The sequence below is a fragment of the Pristiophorus japonicus genome, chromosome 3, assembly GCF_044704955.1.
Source record: "Pristiophorus japonicus isolate sPriJap1 chromosome 3, sPriJap1.hap1, whole genome shotgun sequence".
NCBI classification, from domain to species: Eukaryota; Metazoa; Chordata; class Chondrichthyes; family Pristiophoridae; genus Pristiophorus; species Pristiophorus japonicus.
The window spans coordinates 115217398-115237184 of NC_091979.1; the positions used below are offsets into that span (position 1 = coordinate 115217398).

General features: G+C 42.1%; 1 protein-coding gene across 4 annotated transcripts in view; it reads left to right on the forward strand.

Moving 5' to 3' along the window:
- The window catches only part of LOC139259849 (mitogen-activated protein kinase kinase kinase 20-like), a 73973-nt gene that overhangs the window by 46025 nt on the left and 8161 nt on the right, over positions 1–19787 (forward strand). For all 4 annotated transcript variants that reach the window (XM_070875735.1, XM_070875732.1, XM_070875733.1 and 1 more), the window contains 2 exons: positions 14143–14217; positions 16803–16909. In XM_070875735.1, the coding sequence (XP_070731836.1) occupies positions 14143–14217; positions 16803–16909 (182 nt within the window). The remainder of the gene's footprint in view (positions 1–14142; positions 14218–16802; positions 16910–19787) is intronic.

The following is a 19787-nucleotide window of genomic DNA, read 5'->3' on the forward strand; positions in this document are numbered from 1 at the left end:
TGTACACATAACTCTCCTACAGAGTTCTCCCTTGTCATCTTTTAAATGTTTATTGTTTTTTTTGCCATTTTTTCCTAATGTTACCTGTTATCAAACTTTCCCTGAATGCAGTAGTGGTTTGACTACCCAAGTCTCATTGACGGTAGGAATTTGAGGTGTTACTGCAGGAATCTCCAAAATGACATTGTAATTCTCCCCGCTATTTGAAGCCACATTGGAAATGTGGTAACTGGCATATAATAGAAGCAGCACGATGTTGGTCTCATGTGTTTTGGTAACTTCTACATATACTAATAATTGAATTAAATCTCTTCTTGCATACATTATTAACTGATCAAGCCATATAAATGCTGTGGCTACTAGAGCAGGTCAGAGGCTGGGTATTCTGCAGGAAATGACGCACCTCATGACTCCCCAACGCCTCCATCACCGAGAAGGCACAATTCAGGAATGTGATGGAATACTTTCCATTTGCCTTTTGAGTTTTTCTATATATATCGGGTCGGATTGCATAAATAAAATTGAAGAGGTACTAACAGCAATGTTTATACCATAGAGTGGAATTCTAGCCATGAAAATGTGTTTTTCTTTAAAGTTTCAGTAGAGGGTCCAAAAGCTAATCCTTTGTTCTTCATGTAGGATATAGATGCTCAAACCTTCAGTCTGATAGACCATCTGCAAATATTGACACAATCTTAGGGACTCTTATGGAGCCCCTCTCAACTTCCTAAAACAACAGCCTGTCATTTTTGGTCAGCGGCTGGCCCCGAAGTAAGCTTCCCACAAAGATTTTGCAATCTCTGACGAGGAGTTCAGCTTTTCTGACATGCAGTTGAAATCAGCAAGTTATGGGGAATCCCTAAGGAACTGCAGTGATGTCAACAAGCTGTCTTAGCAACCAATCACAATGCAGAATTTTCAGACTGAAAACCAGGAAGTGAGTAAGCTGCTTTGATTCTAACTTTAAAAATGTTCGAGAGCGAAACAAAGATTAGGGCTCTTGCATTGGGAAAAGGTAAACCTGAAATAAAGATGACAGACTTTTTAAAAAAAAAAAATGAAAGTTTCTTAAATTTTAATTTTTATTAAAATGGATAAATTTGACACAACAAAATTAAAATTAGTTTTTCAGGGCCATAACATTTGTTTAGCAGTCAATACGCTGTTAAAACCCCAGTTAAAGCCACAGTGCAGCCAGTGTTGGAGCAGTGAAATGACTGACTGCAACTTCAGAATTTCCATGTTAGGATGCGCGTGCGCTAAATCCTGAAGTATCGGTCAGTTTCAAAGAGCTAATACAGCTAATGCTGTTCGTTCATTGTTATTACCCACTGCAAATTCTGGACCATTGGTAGCCGCCCAAAGGAAAAATAGTGCAATCATTTCACTGTTGATGTACAGCAATAGAAATATTGTGCTAGTAAGTCAAAAGATCCTTGCGGCCCTCCTATGTCCAGGGACCCCAATTTGAAAACCTATAACGGAGGGTTTGAACTGCAACTCTCTCTGAAATCATTGTGGAAGGAATTTATTCAGATTTTTCTTTAAATGATAGAGCAGAAAGTTAAAGGTGTCACAAATGCAGTTAAGCAATGGTAAAAAGAACCGCTCTTTCCCCCCCCCCCCTCCCCAGCTAAGTAGTTTTCTACCAGGTTCAAGCATGCCATCCCGGTCCTAAGTGCCGGTAGATCAGCCACTTGGCAGCGTTGTTGGGTCCTATTGAGGTTAGGCTCCAGTGCCCCCTCCCGTGCATCTTAGCAGGCTGCAGCCTCCTCAAAAAGTAGTAGTAAGCTTCATTGTCTTGCTAAGTTCCATCTTTTCCCCCCGCCCTCCTCACGTGTTTTCAGAGCTCAACGCTCCTCCCCCAAGTGATGTCAGCTCGCAGCTTTTCACTCCCCTCCCTTAGTGGCAGGCCCCATCTTACGCTCACGCGCGCATACATACCTGAAGTGCTGCCAGGGCCAAGCCACCTATCCTATTCCTAAATCCAAGCCTGAGCCCTAAGCTAAACACATGCGCTGGGCCCCCCCCACTGTCTCATCTCAATCCATCCCCAGCAACCAAATTTATCTTGCCTGCACGTGTTGCACTTGCTTCTAGATGGCCTGTACCCATCTCTGACAAAGATCAAATGTAGCAATTCACTACATCAGTAAAGGAAGGTACGTAGAGCCATACAAAGACTGAGAGAACACGACTAGTGTGGGAAATGCTAGAGGCAAAAAATCCATTATCAAACTGAAATTGTGATATATTTCACCACCTGATTTTGTGAAAACGTGGCGAAAGATACCAATGAATATCCAGCAACCCTTACAAAATCGACCAATCAATTGCTCAAAAGAAATTACAAATTACTTTCCCACTCCACAAAAGACACCTAAAAGTATTTTTTTTAATAATCCTGAAAAAAAACAAAATAACCAGATCCAAGAGAGCTCTCACTATGCCAGAAAGAGGACTCTGCAATGTGGAAGAAAGCACTCTTGCCAGCACTTAAAACAGCAGCTGTTGAGATCAATACCCATGAGAACTTGGAGAAAGGCTGACTGCTTCCTACTCAGCTAAGAGTAGAGAGTGGTTATACTAATCAACAAACACCTTCCCTTCACTCTGGGGGCAAATAGCCCTGAGATTTCCATTTTAATAAAATGTTGAATAGCAGAATAACCCCTATTGATGCCCTGTATTCAGCACATCAGCATTCCATAAACCTTCCCTATGTGTGGAAGGCACAGTGATTGTGGGTGTGGAATTAAACTCTGCTCTTTTCTCCTCCCCCCCCCCCCCGGCCACAATGAGACAGACTTTCAGCAAGCACAGGGCACCCCGAGCAATTAGCCAGAACAATATTAAAAGCACTGTAACGACCTGGGCATGGAAGATGTTGGACCCTACACACTACAGAGAAGAAATTCAGCTTCTCCAGGATAGATTACTTCCTGAAATAATACCACTTTATCCCAAGTTATACACTGAAATAGTTATTTCAGACCATGTCCCAGTTATGTTCCAGCACACCCTAACCAATCACCTTCCCTCCTCCAGACACTGCTGCCTCAACCATGCACTCCATGCTAATCTGGACTTCTTATCCAAACTAAGCTCGCTGTATTGCTGAGAACATCTGTGACAAAGTACTAGAGCAGTGCACGGGTCAGGTCATCACCTTCAAATCTGCCAAGGAGGCATAAAAGGGTTGCTGGCTCTGGAACCAAGAACAGAAAGTAAAGTTAGAATCTTGATGCTGAAAAGGCCCTGATACAGGCAAAAGGGGAACAATCTTTCAGTACATGCTGAAAACACCTGCAGTATGCAGAGCCAGATACCACAGAGTAATAAACTGCGGAATCATCTCATGCACAACTTATGGCAGAAAATGCATAATTGCGATATTTCAGCATTTAAGTGAGCCAAAGGCAACTTCACCACTGATTCTACTGAGCGAAAGAGTTTGCAAAGTACTATGCCTTGCACCTGTACTCAGATAACAAACCACAGAACAAGAAATTGCACAATACTTACTGAACCTCCCCCCTCCAACTGTCCCAGCAAAGTGCACAGTTACTCAGTGCCCCATTCTCAGCCAGTGAGCTCCAGCTGCAATTAGAAGCACAATTTCTATTGCTGTATACTAACAGTGAAATGATTGCACAATTTTTCCTTTGGGTAGCTGACAATGATCTGGAATTTGCAGTGGGTAATAACAGCACAGGGTGGGAAAGCTTCAGGACTCAATGACTAAACTGCTGAATGTTACAAGGTTGTTCCAGAAACTTATTTGTGGATTTTATTCCCCTCCTACTGAAACTGCTACTCTGTTGGAGATAAAGAGCCTCTCACATATTCTTAAGGAAGACACAATCACAATGCAGAAGTAAGGTAAGGATCTCATCCAGTGCTCATCCCTCCTCATTACTGATTTTAAAAAATTGACCAAGATTCTGACTTCAGACTAAATATGGTCATACTTGGCCTGGCCCAGCCCATATAGACTGAGCTGAAGTTTGTATGAGACTACTGCTTGAGGTTATTCAAAATAATTCTCAATCTGAGATCAATAGATTTTTGCTAGCCAAGCGTATTAAGGGATATGGAGCCAAGGCGGGTAAATGGAGTTAGGACACAGGTCAGTCATGATCTCATTGAATGGCGGAACAGGCTCAAGGAGCTGAATGGCCTACTCCCATTCCTATTATCCTATCTTGATATTCCTTGATATCTTTACCTAATAAAAAAATCTAGTCAGTCTCGGTCTTAAAAATTTCAACTGATCCAGCATCCACAGCCTTTTTAGGGGAGAGAATTCCTGATTTTCACTACCCTTTGAGATTTCACCACTGTGATTATTTACACAGGATCTAATGCATGCGCATGCGCACTGTATGGGGGTGGAGCCTAAATGCCGCCCCGCCCCCACCGGGACCATGCATGTGCACCTGACGTTGCGACTGTGCATGTGCACTGGAGGTTCCAAGTGCACATGCACCTAGCCTCAGGGCTTGTGCCTAAGGCCACAACCACGCTTTCCTCAGTTCCCTGTGGAGAAGGTCATGGGATCGGGGGAGGTGGGGGGGGGGGGGGAATGGGGTGGGGGGGGGGGGGGGAATGGGGTGGAGGGAGGGAGAGAAAAAAGAGGAGAAGGAATCGGAGGGGGAAGAGAAGAGAGGAGTTCAGTGTGGGGGTGGGGGAGGGAAAGAGGAGCTGGAGGGGCGGGGGGAGAGGAGCTCAGAGGGAGGGGGACAGAATGACGAGCACAAGAGCTTGGGGGGGGGGGTGAGGGGCGGGGAAGGTGGTCAGGAACTTGGGGGTGGGGGGGGTAGAAGGGGAGGTCAGGTGCTCAGGGATGTGGGTGAAGTCGGGGGTGGGAGGAGGTGTTAGAGCACAGAGAACAGAGAGAATTGGCGGGGGGAAGAATGTGATCTCGGTCTAAAAGGTGGGGAGAGAGCGAGACTGTGATCCAGATTATAAGATGGATCACGTTCTCCCTCCCTCAGTTAGACGTGGATCACGTTCTTCCAGCTGGATGACTTCGTGAATCCCTTCTCACACAGTGAGCAGGTGAGCGGCCTATCCCCAGTGTGAACTCACTGATGTGTCAGAAGGTTGGAGACAGGCACGCACGTGCACCCCTGCCCACACACGGACCCCACACTTTCATATGGTCCCTTCATTCTGAATTCTAGAATTTTCCAGAATTCTAGAGGTCCACAAGGCTCCACCATGCTCCGAGATGCCACCAATCATTGACCTGCATTCTGATGACGCGTAAATTTGTCGCCCACTTTGATTTTGTCGCTCTCTCTAAACCATTATTGTAAGGGAAAAATTATAAAAGTTGCAAATAGGTGGTCAGAATTATGCTGAAGATAGTGAACTTATTAGTATTAGGAGGGTCTGTATAATTGCCAGTGTATGTAATTGTTTATATAGATATAGCACACTTATACGCATTAAACTATAGCTTAACCTTAGTAACACTCAAACAACCAAAGTCAGTTTTGTTTAGAAGTCCCTGCGGAAGAGATAAGGAAGCCAGTAGAGCCACACTAGGCGTCGGATAGACTGGGGTAGAGGGCAAAATGGAACAAAACAATGATGAAAGATGGACAGTTGCATGTACCACTCAGAGCCAGTCTGAGATGAGTCGACAAATCAATGTAACTTCGCTGATAGCAATAGACCTATCGATGATTTTATAGGAGGATAGCTCCTCTCCAAAACCTGTATAAATTGTACTTGAAACCTCTTGTATTTCGGAGGTTCCACGACTGAACCTTCCCGTGCATTGCTCGTAATAAAACTGGTAAACCTGAGTTTTCGTTTGTTTACTTCCGTGGTCGTTCTACAGTGGGAAGCTGGGCGAGCTGTCGACTAACTATATCAGTTAGTCCATCTTGAGGGAGAGAAGCCTCCTTTTTACCCCAACAATTAATGATTCTGCTGCTGCGGTGACTAGCTTTTTTTGGTTTGCCCACAGCTCCAACCTTGCTCTCCAAACTGCTCCTCTGACTGTGGCGGGGAGCGGAGATCGGGGAGCGGAGGTCGGGGGCCGCGGAGGTCGGAGGCGGCGTGGAGCGGGAAACGGAGGTCGGAAGCGGGGAGGAGCAGAGGTCGGGACTGGTGAGGAGAGGACAGACGAGGTACAGAGAAGCGGAGAGGTCGGAGCCCAGAGGTGGAGCTGTGTGTACAAGACCAAGGGAAGGCGCAGCACGGGCCAATTCGAGGTTGAGGTTGTGAGGCTCACATTGCCTACTATGAATTCCATGTAGAGAGAGATCCTGTGGGAAGGAGGACAGGAGTAGTATGTTTGAGTTTGTGTGTATGTGTTGGCACATGCGGTGGAGCCTGGTCTCCAGTCGTCTTGCATCCCCTTGCCGCTGGAGCAAGACTTTGCTCTGTCAAGCCCGTGTGGTGGCTGGTGTGCAACAGCTACCCTGTGTTAAAAGAATTCACGCACGGGCCTCTTCCACCATTTAAAATGAGTTCATCAATCACCTGAGTACTCATTTTTAGTGTGGAAGCAAGTTATCCTCGACCCTGAGGGACTGCCAATGGTGATGATGCATTACTATAATAGCACTAATATGCCTATCCTGGTATTCTCCCCAGCTGCGAAAATAGCATTCCATTGGGTGGAGTGGAAATTCCTCTTCACAATGATTGAGAATGATTTTTGATGACACATTCAGGAAGTGGATTACAATCCTAAACTCACATCCCACATCCATAGTATTCACCAACGGCTTTGGCTAATTTTCATGCCCACTCCACTGAGGATCCGACAGCAATGCTCTCTATCCCCCGCTTCTAAAATAGAGGGGTGTCTTCCTCAGAAAGGACAAATAAGGGAATACTAGCTCTTTGCATGGTCAGGGACAAGCTTTAGATATTTTGGTGAAACCTGCACCTATTTACCACACCTGAATAGGGTGAAAACAATAAAGGAAAACAATGTTCCTTGCCTCCTCTGCCTGTTTCAGATGGATGATGTCAGGATATATGCCTAACCATTCTGCGACCTGGACAATTGCATCTCCAGTTTTTCTGGGCGGACAAGGGGCCATGATTACAATACAAGCATCTCCAGCTTCCAAAACAATAGGGGAACTTGGAACTTATCCTTCCAAATTTCAGACACTGTTACTGGAGAACTCAGATCCAAGTGATTCTGACCTGATCACTAATCCTTCAGCAAAACCTATGGCTCGTATTGGTCGCCAGACCTTCCCTGCCAACTCTTTACACAGTTTACAACTCTTACACTCTCAGAAAAGACCAGCCAAGAGCGAGAGGCACCCCATTGTCACTACAACCCTCTCAGCCTCGAGACAGATCTATGCTTCTCTGAAGATCTATTATGTCTCTCAATTCTCTCTCCAATCTGGCAAATGGAAAACTCTCAGGAGACTTGCCTCAGGCAGATTCGGAGCCCAGCATGAGAAAAGGATCACCAGATTAGCATCACAAGAGCCAAATTATGTCTCCGAACCAATTAGCTGACAAAGATCACCATTCCCAGCAACCAATACGACCATCACTAGATGAGGCACTCGAGGCTCTAGATGAGGTAACTCAAGTTCATACTTTGTGCATTACTGCACCCTGCATAAGTACCACAAGTCTCACCCCTTTATAAAAGATGACTGCCGGAGGAACTCTGGCCAGAAAGGGACATTTGTAACCATAATCTGGTCATATCCATGCATCCAACCATTCTGGGACACCACTAGGACCATGACTGTATAATTTCAGAAGAACCAAGGTAGTGCTTGTTGGGCCCTGCCCACTGGAGGTGGAGGGACCATTGCAATGAGCAGGCTAGCGCAACACTTTTCTTACTAGCTGCAAGATGCAGCATGCCACTTTGTGGTGAAATGTAACCTTCTCTACAACAACTGTGGTTAAAACATGTATGCCAATCGAACGAGGGTATATGGCCTCTGCCTGACCTTGGGAAGTACTAACCAGTCTGGGGCAATTTTTTGGCTTTCAATGAATTGAAACTGCCCTTCCTGCCAGCACAACAACCCATTGGCCATACATAAATGACTGTCTCCACTCGACATAACCACTAAAATTACCCCAATTTCCAGGCTTAATTCACTTTGAGAGGCAGACCAGACAAGCTGCTTCGAATCCCAACCCACGATGCTCCCAATGGAAGCAAAGTAATGCCAAAAAACCTGTATGTATCTGTGCACTTCTCCCACAAGCACTGCAATCAAAATGTACCATGACTTCACACAATATGTATGCGAATATACATGTCAATGTATAATGGTTTCTTGAAACAAATATCTGGATGTACTTTCTTGAGAATCACTTTTTTTAAATGTGAGGGTAAAGAAAAGATAAGGCTCTGAAATTGTTGAGCTCGAAGAACAGCACCACATCTTTCGTTTAGACACTTTACAGCCTTCTGGACTCAACATAGAGTTCAACAATTTCAGAGCATAACCTCTGGCCATCTTTTGCTCCCTTTCCCCCCTCCCTCCCCCACATACCTTAATTTATATAGTTGGAAGTAAAGTAATTATGTTAATGAACACATTACTTTTGCTTTATTGCAATTTTAGGTACACATCATTAATCCTCTTGTATTACAGAGCTTCTGCCTTTTACAAAAGACTCTACTGACCTCTTTCCAAACAATTAGCTTGTGGTCGTGCTGGGTTGGCATTTAAAATGGGTGAACTTCATGCAAAATTGGATGAACAGCTTTTTGTTTGCTTACCTTAGATAATATAAATAAAGTGCTTTATTCTGTAAGTTTAAAAAGAATGGAGGCACAAGCAGCTACTGGAATACTGTCCACAGAATGGCGCTTATAGCTGCCATCTTCTGGCAGGGCTGATGGTGCGGTGGCTGTGGCACATGCTGTAGTTAGTCTTGCTCTTGATAAAACGTTTGGTGCTTTAATAACTCAGTTAACAAACAACTCAACTTTCAGGTATTCAACATATTTTGGAGGGGGAATGAAACATATTTTTTGATTGACATCTGACTTCTTGTCTGTATGACTGGCCTCCGAGTCCAGTTTTTCAGACTCAGCAGAAATTAGCAACCACTAAAGCCAAGCTGTGACCAAGAGATTAAAAGCAAAGCAACTGCTCTCTGGGGTCATAATGCCCAGAGATCCCTACACACAGGCAGCTGCAATGGCATCAGGTACTGTGACCACAGTTGGGCTCTTGTATGAACCAGGATACATACAAGAAGTGAAAAATAAATTACAGTAACAGTGCTATTATAAAAAAATATAGCCTATTACACTAAAGAATTACAGAGCAATAATTTATTTTGCTGTATTTATATTATAATTTGGGAAGTAACTACAAAATAAAGTCCGAACTATGCATTAGGATAGTAACTCAACCATCCCATTCTGCTTTTGCCCTGCGCCAGTCCCTGGCAACTGCTTTCTCACAGATTGAGGGTACAGCTGCTTGTTCTCTCCCAAGTTCCAGCCCCTGCTTCTCTCCCCTTCCAGTTTGCGACAACTATGTCTCCCACCCCTACATGTTATAATAGCTCCTGTGTAGTCTCGCCATACCTGGCTCTTAAGAATTTCCTGTATCCCAGCTGCTACCAACCAGATAGACAATAACAGTGACTACACTTCAAAAGTACTTTATTGGTTGTAAAGCCATTTGTGATGTCCCGAGGTCATGAAAAACGCTATATAAGACTTTTTATTGGCTAAATTTCATTACTATTTATAAATCAATAAACTGCACGTGAAATGAGTAAATTTCATATTTTTAAATTGGTGTCTCTACTTCAATGCATCCACTGTTGCAATTCACCTACCTACACACTTTCTCTATTAGGCTATACTCTCAGCAGTGAGCGTGTCTTCACCAAAAAACTGTCCCCTTTTGCTCCTAGGCCACTGTTACCTGCAGCATCTCGACTACCCACAACCTGCACACTGTCTTATTGCCCACCCCTACAATCCATAAGCTCTACTGCAGGAGATCCACTGGTAAAATATAAATGTACAATGGAACATCACTAATACTACTTACATGAAGATACCAAAGAACAACTAATCATCTGACATAAAAATAGAAATACACATTTGGTTCGAGGACCTTCATTCAAATTCAATTTTGAGGAAGGATTTCTTGGAAATATTAACTTATGTTTTTTAAATTATGACTGATCTGTATATTGCCAGCATTTTTTAATTTCAAGTGTTCATTATTTTCAGTTACTTATTTTTCTTTCACTGACGAATGTTACTCAGATTCATAGGTAATTCTTGAAATTTTGCAATGAAGTAAAACAGGACGGATTATTTTCTAAATTAGATGCTACTTGTTAGGTAATGCTATGAGAAATGTAGATATTGTATTAACTGTTAGGACTAGTTGTCAGTATGCATGGAGTCAATTAACAGTGATCTCAAGTGGAACATGTTTGCAATCAGTGAGCATGTACTTAAACAGTGATTGGGTTATTTGTTATATTTGTTCTTTGGTAACTTCATGTAAGTAGCATTATTGGGATTCTACTGTACATTTGTTTTTTACTAGTGGATTTCCTACAGTACTGCTTATAGTTTAAAATTCTTAATCGCAATCTGTCTTGCTCCTTCCCTATCCCCCCTCTCGTTCCTCCTCTCTCACATAGCTTGGGTGATTCCAGGCAGCCTGAAACACAAATTTACAGTCAGCTAGCTTGCAGTAACAACCTTAAAGTGAGCTTGTGCCTAGGACATCAGTTAGGCTGCATCTTTGTTGTTTTTCTTTAACTGAAGACTGTAGGAAATTGATTTCATGATGAAAAGCATATTCTGTTCATTTATGTATTTTAAATAAAATAAACTAGTCTGTAGCTTTGCAGTTATGGCTTGTCTCAATAGAATTCTTTCAGTCTATTTTCTGCAAAGTGAGAGGAGTGCATGTGATATTTTATATTATGATCCACAGATCATGCTATTATTTATCTAGTAGTAAAAATGCACTCCCGATTGTAGGGAACAAAAGGTCAATTTACAGAAGTGATCAGTGACACTGAACCTAGGGGAATATCTATTGCAAAACCTGAAAATTGAGACAAAGATATGGGGTGGGGTGGCGAGTCAATACTCATTGTATACATTGCTGTGCTCGGCATCTGAACTTGTTGTCCATAGCTTCACAAAATTGCATTCCCAAGCTTCTGGAGCATTTATTTTAAAAAGTCCTAGTTTGACAGCTCCCCTAGTAACTTAGTGGGTAAATATACCATGTGATATGCTACTAAGCCATATAGGGCCGTTTCATCCCAAATTTGATCCAAGTTTGTGCTGAGTTAACTGATGTGTAGAGGTGATAAAATTGGTTTCAGTGTCCCTTGGGTAGGATGGGAAAATTTGGCCAGGCCACTTGCTCCTACTTGGTATCCAGTGATTCTCACTGGAAGTTGCACATGTGGGCATTAGCTGAGAACACTAGCGGACTTAGTAGTAATGCTCCCTACAGTTGAACAGTTGAACCGGCACACTCTGAAAGCTCACCGGTGAAGATAAACACTTCAATGAAATACCAGAGGGCTGCTAGCACCCTTGAAACCATACTCCAGTAGGACATAAGAAATAGGAACAGGAGTAGGCTATACGGTCCCTCGAGCCTGCTCCGCCATTTAATACGATCATGGCTGATCCGATCATGGACTCAGGTCCACTTCCCTGCCCACTCCCCATAACCCCTTAATCCCTTATCGGTTAAGAAACTCTCTCCCCTATCAGTGGAAACATCCTCTCTGCATCCACCTTGTCAAGTCCCCTCATAATCTTATATGTCTCGATAAGATCACCTCTCATTCTTCTGAATTCCAATGAGTAGAGGCCCAACCTCCTCAACCTTTCCTCATAAGTCAACCCCCTCATCTCCAGAATCAACCTAGTGAACCTTCTCTGAACTGTCTCCAAAGCAAGTATATCCTTTCGTAAATATGGAAACCAAAACTGCACGCAGTATTCCAGGTGTGGCCTCACCAATACCCTGTATAACTGTAGCAAGACTTCCCTGTTTTTATACTCCATCCCCTTTGCAATAAAGGCCAAGATTCCATTGGCCTTCCTGATCACTTGCTGTACCTGCATACTAACCTTTTGTATTTCATACACAAGTATCCCCAAGTCCCACTGTACTGCAGCACTTTGCAATTTTTTTCCATTTAAATAATAACTTGCTCTTTGATTTTTTTTCTGCCAAAGTGCATGACCTTACACTTTCCAACATTATACTCCATCTGCCAAATGTTTACCCACTCACTTAGACTGTCTATGTCCTTTTGCAGATTTTTTGTGTCCTCACACATTGCTTTTCCTCCCATCTTTGTATCGTCAGCAAACTTGGCTACGTTACACTCGGTCCCTTCTTCAAAGTCGTTCATATAGATTGTAAGTAGTTGGGGTCCCAGCACTGATCCCTGCGGCACCCCACTAGTTACTGATTATCAACCTGAAAATGAACCATTTATCCTGACTCTGTTTTCTGTTAGTTAGCCAATCCTCTATCCATGCCAATATATTACCCCCAACCCCGTGAACTTTCATCTTGTGCAGTAACCTTTTATGTGGCACTTTGTCAAATACCTTCTGGAAGTCTAAATACACCACGTCCACTGTTTCCCCTTTATCCACCCTGTTCGTTACATCCTCAAAGAATTCCAGCAAATTTGTCAAACATGACTTCCCCTTCATAAATCCATGCTGACTCTGCCTGACCGAATTATGCTTTTCCAAATGTCCTGCTATTGTTTCTTTAATAATGGATTCCAACATTTTCCCAACCACAGATGTTAGGCTAATTGGTTATATAGTTTCCTGCTTTTTGTCTGTCTCCTTTTTTAAATAGGGGCGTTACATTTGCAGTTTTCCAATGTGCTGGGACCTCCCCAGAATCCAGGGAATTTTGGTAAATTACAACCAATGCAGCCACTATCCCAGCCGCTACTTCTCTTCAGTCACTAGACTGCAAGCCATCAGGTCCAGGGGATTTATCCGCCTTTAGTCCCTTTATCTTACCTCCTTAGCGATTGTGATTGTGTTAAGTTCCTCTCCCCACATAGCCCCTTGACTATCCACTGTTGGGATATTTTTAGTGTCCTCTACCGTAAAGACTGATACAAAATATTTGTTCAGAGTTTCTGCCATCTCCATGTTTCCCATTACTAATTCCCTGGTCTCGTCCTCTTAAGGGACCAACATTTACTTTGGCCATTCTTTTCCTTTTTATATACCTGTGGAAACTCTTGCTATCTGTTTTTATATTTCGTGCTAGTTTAGTTTCATAGTCTATCTTCCCTTTCTTAATCATTTTTTTAGTCATTCTTTGCTGGCTTTTAAAAGCTTCCCAATCTTGCGTCCTCCCACTAGTTTTGGACACTTTTTGTATGCCCTTGTTTTTAATTGGATACTGTCCTTTATTTCTTTAGCCACAGATGGCTATCTTTTCTTTTACATCCTTTTCTCCTCACTGGAATATAGTTTTCTTGAGAGTTGTGAAATATCTCCTTAAATGTACGTCACTGTTCATCAACCGTCTTACACTTTAATCTATTTTCCCAGTCCACTTTATCCAACTCTGCCCTTATGCCTTCATAGTCTCCTTTATTTAAGCTTAGTACGCTGGTTTGAGATCCAACTTTCTCACCCTCCATCTGAATTTGAAATTCAACCATGCTATGATCACTCATTCCAGGGGGATCCTTTACTAGGAGATTGTTTATTAATCCTGTCTCATTACACAGGACCAGATCCAAGATGGCCTGCCCCCTGGTTGGTTCCGTTACATACTGCTCAAGGAACCCGTCCCTTATGTACTCTATGAACTCTTTCTCAAGGCTACCCTGACCAATTTGATTTGTCCAATCAATATGGAGGTTAAAATCACCCATGATTATTGCTGTTCCCTTTTTACAAGCCCTCACTATTTCCTGGTTTATGCTCCAACCAACAGAGTTGCTACTGTTAGGGGGCCAATAGACTATGCCCACCAGTGACTTTTTCCCCTTATTATTCCTTATCTCCACCCAAGGAGGTTGCTATCTTCTGGAGGGAAGGAAATTGAAAAAGTCCCAGCTTGGTTATTAGTGTTTTCTTAGTTTAACTTTTGTTTGTTTAATACTTTGTTATTCTTATTACAGAGATTGACCATTCCAAGGGGCTGTCCTGCTAGTTTCGCAGAACTACTGCATCAGTGTTGGGAAACGGATCCCAGAGTAAGTACTGAGCTCTTAAACCATTTTTTACATTGAGAGAATGCTGTTGATGGCAGAGTTGGATAAGGGTGTTGGAGAAGTTCTCCCGCCACTTACAGCATTATATAGTACAACATTTTTAGCCTTTGGAGACCCACATTTTCATGGGCCCTAAAAGCTGCCATCAATCTCCACTTAACATTTTACAAATGAAATAAATGGAAGAGAGCTCTTCTCGGTGGTCATAGATCTCTGTTTGAGTGCCATCTTGTGGGACCGCATATCAAATATAAACGTTCCTTTAAAGTATTAATGCTCCAGTAACACATGACAATGCACACATTGCAGATCTTTGTACTTCTGTTTTAGACCTCCAAAAGTGTTGCTAGGCTCAATGCATGTAACCATTCATCAGTTATGATTCCTTCACACAGCCTCAAGCACCTAATGCAATGTTCTTAAAATGTACCGATTGTGAGATAGGGCATCATACTGTGTTAAAGTGTAATAGAAATAAACAGCTGTGGTTCTCAGATATACACTCAAATTTGGTGCTTTTATTTTGCAATCCTGTTGCATTATACCAAACTCCATGGGCTGCTTGTCTCATTTGTGTTACTCACCCAGTGTGGCTCTCCATAGGCCCACAGGAGGCCGTTTTGAGAATACTGACCTGCTTTTTTATGCATTCGTGCAATAGAATGATGTCACTCTAGGTCTTTGTTTCCATCAGTTTCTAATTGGGCAGCTTGCCATGATCAGCAGTGTGCCACATCTCGGAGCCGCCACTATACTTCTTGTGGCCAATATTACTAAATAGAACTGCATGCTTCCCTCCTGTACAAATATAATCAGCATCAATTATCTGAAAAATCAAGTACTATTCTTGCAAAAAATTACTGACAAGATCTTCGCCACTTAGCGTGGATGCACTGTATTCTTCATGCTGGCATTGATGTCGTGACTCACATTTAATAGGCCAGAAGTGGAGCCAGTGAATCTGGCAGCAGCTCATAAGATGGACACAACAGTGGTCTACTGCTGTCAGAATAATGAAGGTCATATTTATGAGTGCAGCTGCCAACAGAAGAACTGTGCATTTACTATCATCTGCACTCTTTTAACATAAAAGGTCCTATAGCACCTTTGAACCCAGTGGACTTCACCAGAATAATTGTAGTCCTCTGATAGTCTGCATTTGCAGCTTTTATATTCACCACGTGGCGATTTAAAGCAAATAATATTTCTGGCATATTTCCTTTTCAAGTTTGTGTTTCTGTTAGAACTCAGTGCTTCACACATCCATCTTTCTTTCTTTGGAAAGTAACAGTAGTACTGTCAATCATAGTACCTTATAGGGAACGTTGGCAGCCACACTCTTGTACTTGTTTTGTGATTATTTCAGAAGTCGAATAAATGACACTGCAATGTTGATCACTGTTGTTGATATGACAGAAAAGCATTAGTTGTGACAGACTGATTCAAAAGTATAAACAATGTTAAGAAAATAAAAGGTTTTAGTGATACGATTATCAATAAATAGTTAACTGTTTGACTTAAATAGGAACAGGCCATTCAGCCTCTCAAGCCTGTTCCACCATTCAATGAGAACATGACTGATCTGTATCTTAACTCCATCCACCTGCCTTGCTCCATATCCTTTAATACCCTTGCCTAGCAAAAGTATATCGATCTCAGATTTAAAATTGTTAATTGAACTAACATCTACAGCTTTTTGTCAGAGAGAGTTCCATACTTCCACTACCCTTTGCGTGAAGAAATGCTTCCTAACTTCTTTCCTGAATGGCCTGGCTCTGATTTTAAGGTTATGTCCCCTTGTCCTAGGCTCCCCCACCAATGAAAAATGTTTAGCTCTATCTACCCTCTCAGTTCCTTTCAAAATCCTAAAGCCTCAATCAAATCACACCCTCTGTATTCCAGGAAATACAAGCCTTGTTTATGTAATCTCTCTTCATAATCTAACCCTGGTAACAGTCTAGTGAATCTGCACTGCAATCCTTCCAAGCCCAATATATTCTTTCTAAGGTGCAGTGCCTAGAACTGTATGCAGTACTCCAGATGTGGTCTAACCAGGGCTTTATATAGCTGTAGTAAAACTTCCTCCCCTTTATATTCTAGCCCTCTAGTTATAACGGCTAACATTCCATTAGTCTTTTGATTCTTTTTTTTGTACCAGACTACTACATTTTAGTGATGTGTGTACATGGATCCCTAAATCTCTTTGGACCTCCACTGTTCCTAGCTTTTCACCATTTAAATAATACTCAGATCTAACATTTTTTGGTCCAAAATGGACCTCGCACTTACCTGCATTGAAATCCATTTGACACAGTTTGCCCACTCATTTAATCAATATCTCGTCGTAATTTTATGCTGTTGACCACACTACTCACTATACCATCAATCTTTGTGCCATCAAATGCTACAAACAATCACTTATGGGACATCTCAATTTTAATACAATGTATACATTTGCTCCAACTATCAACATCCTATTTAAATTATATTTATAGAAGACACTGTTATATAGTATAAGAAGTTATTTGATTACTGCATTTATATTTGCTTGTTGTTGGTTCTTACAGAAAAGGCCAAATTTTAAGCAGATCTTAGGGATTCTTGAGATTATGTCACATGACAGCAAACTTCCAGACCAGTGCAACTCCTTCTTGCACAACAAGGCTCAGTGGAGGTAGGCTTGTATTCTCTTTCAGCATGTAGGATGGTCAGTTTGATCTATTAAGTCTTTAAACTTTAGAATGAAATATAGGGGAAATACCACAGATAGGCTACTGTTTCTATATATATGGCATGGTGCCAGAAAAGTGACACACAAAGACCTGCAATCTGTGAGTGCCACTATCCTATTGTGCTATTGGAGGGTCTGTAGAACAGAGGCCTGCATTTTACACTGTCTCTGATGCAGTGTAGAAGGTGAGTTTGACTCCCCTATATTAATATTGTGCTGTCAGCAGCTGGAGTGCTGCACATCTACTGTCAGCAACACACTGTCAATACAGAAACTTTACTCTTCAATTCCACAATCCAAATGATGTGAATAAGCTAAGTACTAATAGCTTTATCCTGTATTTAGATGCTTTTTTGGCAGCTTTAGTGTAGATTCTCACTTCCCAAATTAACTTGATTCATTCCTCCCACAAAGATGCTTTAAGCATCCCACAATTCTTAGTCATCAATCAGCTTTGTCATTATATTTGGCAATATCAATGGCTACTGAAATGAACTAATAAGCACCACAGATGGTTGCCTGGAATGCTGAAACCATTACCGTGACTATGGAAAGAGCCATGGATTTCTATTGTTTAACCTGTCCTGCTACAACTTTTATTAACTCAGCCATAGTCCAAAGCATTGAGTGATACCTGATGAAATTAATTGTTATCTCCTTGGCATCTTTGAAGCTTAGGGATTGTATATGTTGGAAAGTCTGTGGTCATGGATACAGCAAAAACTTAATAAATATAGCGTTAGAATTTATTTACAGTTGATCAGACTATATATTGCCATTATTTCTGGGAGGTTTTCTAAACTAAAGTGGATCTTTAAGTATCAATAAAGTTGAAAAGCCTAGCAACAGTTACTATTTGGGCTCATAGCTGAAAAATGGTCACTTGGTTGAGATATTGGAGTTGCTGTCACATATGTTGGTCCCTTAAGGACGAGACTGGGGAATTAGTAATGGGGAACATGGAGATGGCAGAAACTCTGAACAAATATTTTGTATCAGTCTTTATCGTAGAGGACACTAACAATATTCCAACAGTGGATAGTCAAGGGGCAATGGGGTGAGGAGATGGTACTCATTAAGATAATGGGACTAAAGGCAGATAAATCCCCTGGACCTGATGGCTTGCATCCTAGGGTCTTAAGAGAAGTAGCGGCAGGGATTGGTTGTAATTTACCAACATTTCCTGGATTCTGGGGAGGTCCCAGCACATTGGAAAACTGCAAATGTAACGCCCCTATTTAAAAAAAGGAGGCAGACAAAAAGCAGGAAACTATAGACCAGTTAGCCTAACATGTGTTGTTGGGATGATGTTGGAGTCCATTATTAAAGAAGCAGTAGCAGGACATTTGGAAAAGCAAAATGGGGAAGTCATGTTTGACAAACTTGCTGGAATTCTTTGAGGATGTAATGAGCAGGGTGGATATGGGGAACCAGTGGATGTGGTGTATTTGGACTTCCAGAAGGCATTTGACAATGTGCCACATAAAAGGTTACTGCACAAGATAAAAGTTCACAGGGTTGGGGGTAATATATTAGCATGGATAGAGGATTGGCTAACAAACAGAAAACAGAGTCGGGATAAATGGTTCATTCTCGGGTTGGCAATCGGTAACTAGCGGGGTGCCGCAGGGATCAGTGCTGGGACCCAACTATTTACAATCTATATTAACGACTTGGAAGAAGGGACTGAGTGTAACGTAGCCAAGTTTGCTGATGATGCATTGTTTTTCCTCCCATCTATGTATGAGGAGGACACACAAAATCTGCAAAAGGACATAGGCAGGCTAAGTGAGTGTGCAAAAATTTGCAGTTGGAGTATAATGTTAGAAAGTGTGAAGTCATGCACTTTGGCAGAACAAATCAAAGAGCAAGTTATTATTTAAATGGAGAGAGATTGCAAAGTGACCTGGGGGTACTTGTGCATGAAACACAAAAGGTTAGTATGCAGGTACAGCAAGTGACCAGGAAGGCCAATGGAATCTTGGCCTTTATCGCAAAGGGGATGGAGTATAAAAGCACTGAAGTCTTGCTACAGTTGTACAGGGTATTGGTGAGGCCACACCTGGAATACTGTGCAGTTTGGTTTCCATTTTTACGAAAGGATATACTTGCTTTGGAGGCAGTTCAGAGAAGGTTCACGGTTGATTCCGGGGATGAGGGGGTTGTCTTATGAGGAAAGGTTGAGTAGCTTGGACCTCTACTCATTGGAATTCAGAAGAATGAGAGGTGATCTTATTGAAACATATAAGATTATGAGGGGGCTTGACAAGGTGGATGCAGAGAGGATGTTTCCATTGATAGGGGAGACTGGAACTAAAGGGCAAAATCTTAGAATAAGGGGCCGCCCATTTAAAGCTGAGATGAGGAGAAATTTCTTCTCTCAGAGGGTTGTAAATGTGTAGAATTCGCTGCCTCAGAGAGCTGTGGAAGCTGGGACATTGAATAAATTTAAGCCAAAAATAGACAGTTTTTTAAACGACAAGGGAATACGGGGTTATGGGGAGCAGGCAGGGAGGTGGACCTGAGTCCATGATCGGATCAGCCATGATCGTATTGAATGGCGGAGCAGGCTCAAGGGACCATATGGCCTACTCCTGCTCCTATTTCTTATATGTAACCAGGAAAAGAGGATTGAAAATTATTGAGAAAAAATACTAGCAAAGGACAATCACAGCACAGATGGATGAGTTGAAGACAAAGCAGGATGTTAAAATTATTTGGAATGACTCATTGGCAAGTAGTTTAAATAAAATTCAAAATTACATTGTAGGGATCAGTTGATGTGACAGCTATGGTTATAAGTGGAAGACTGGGAAGCTAG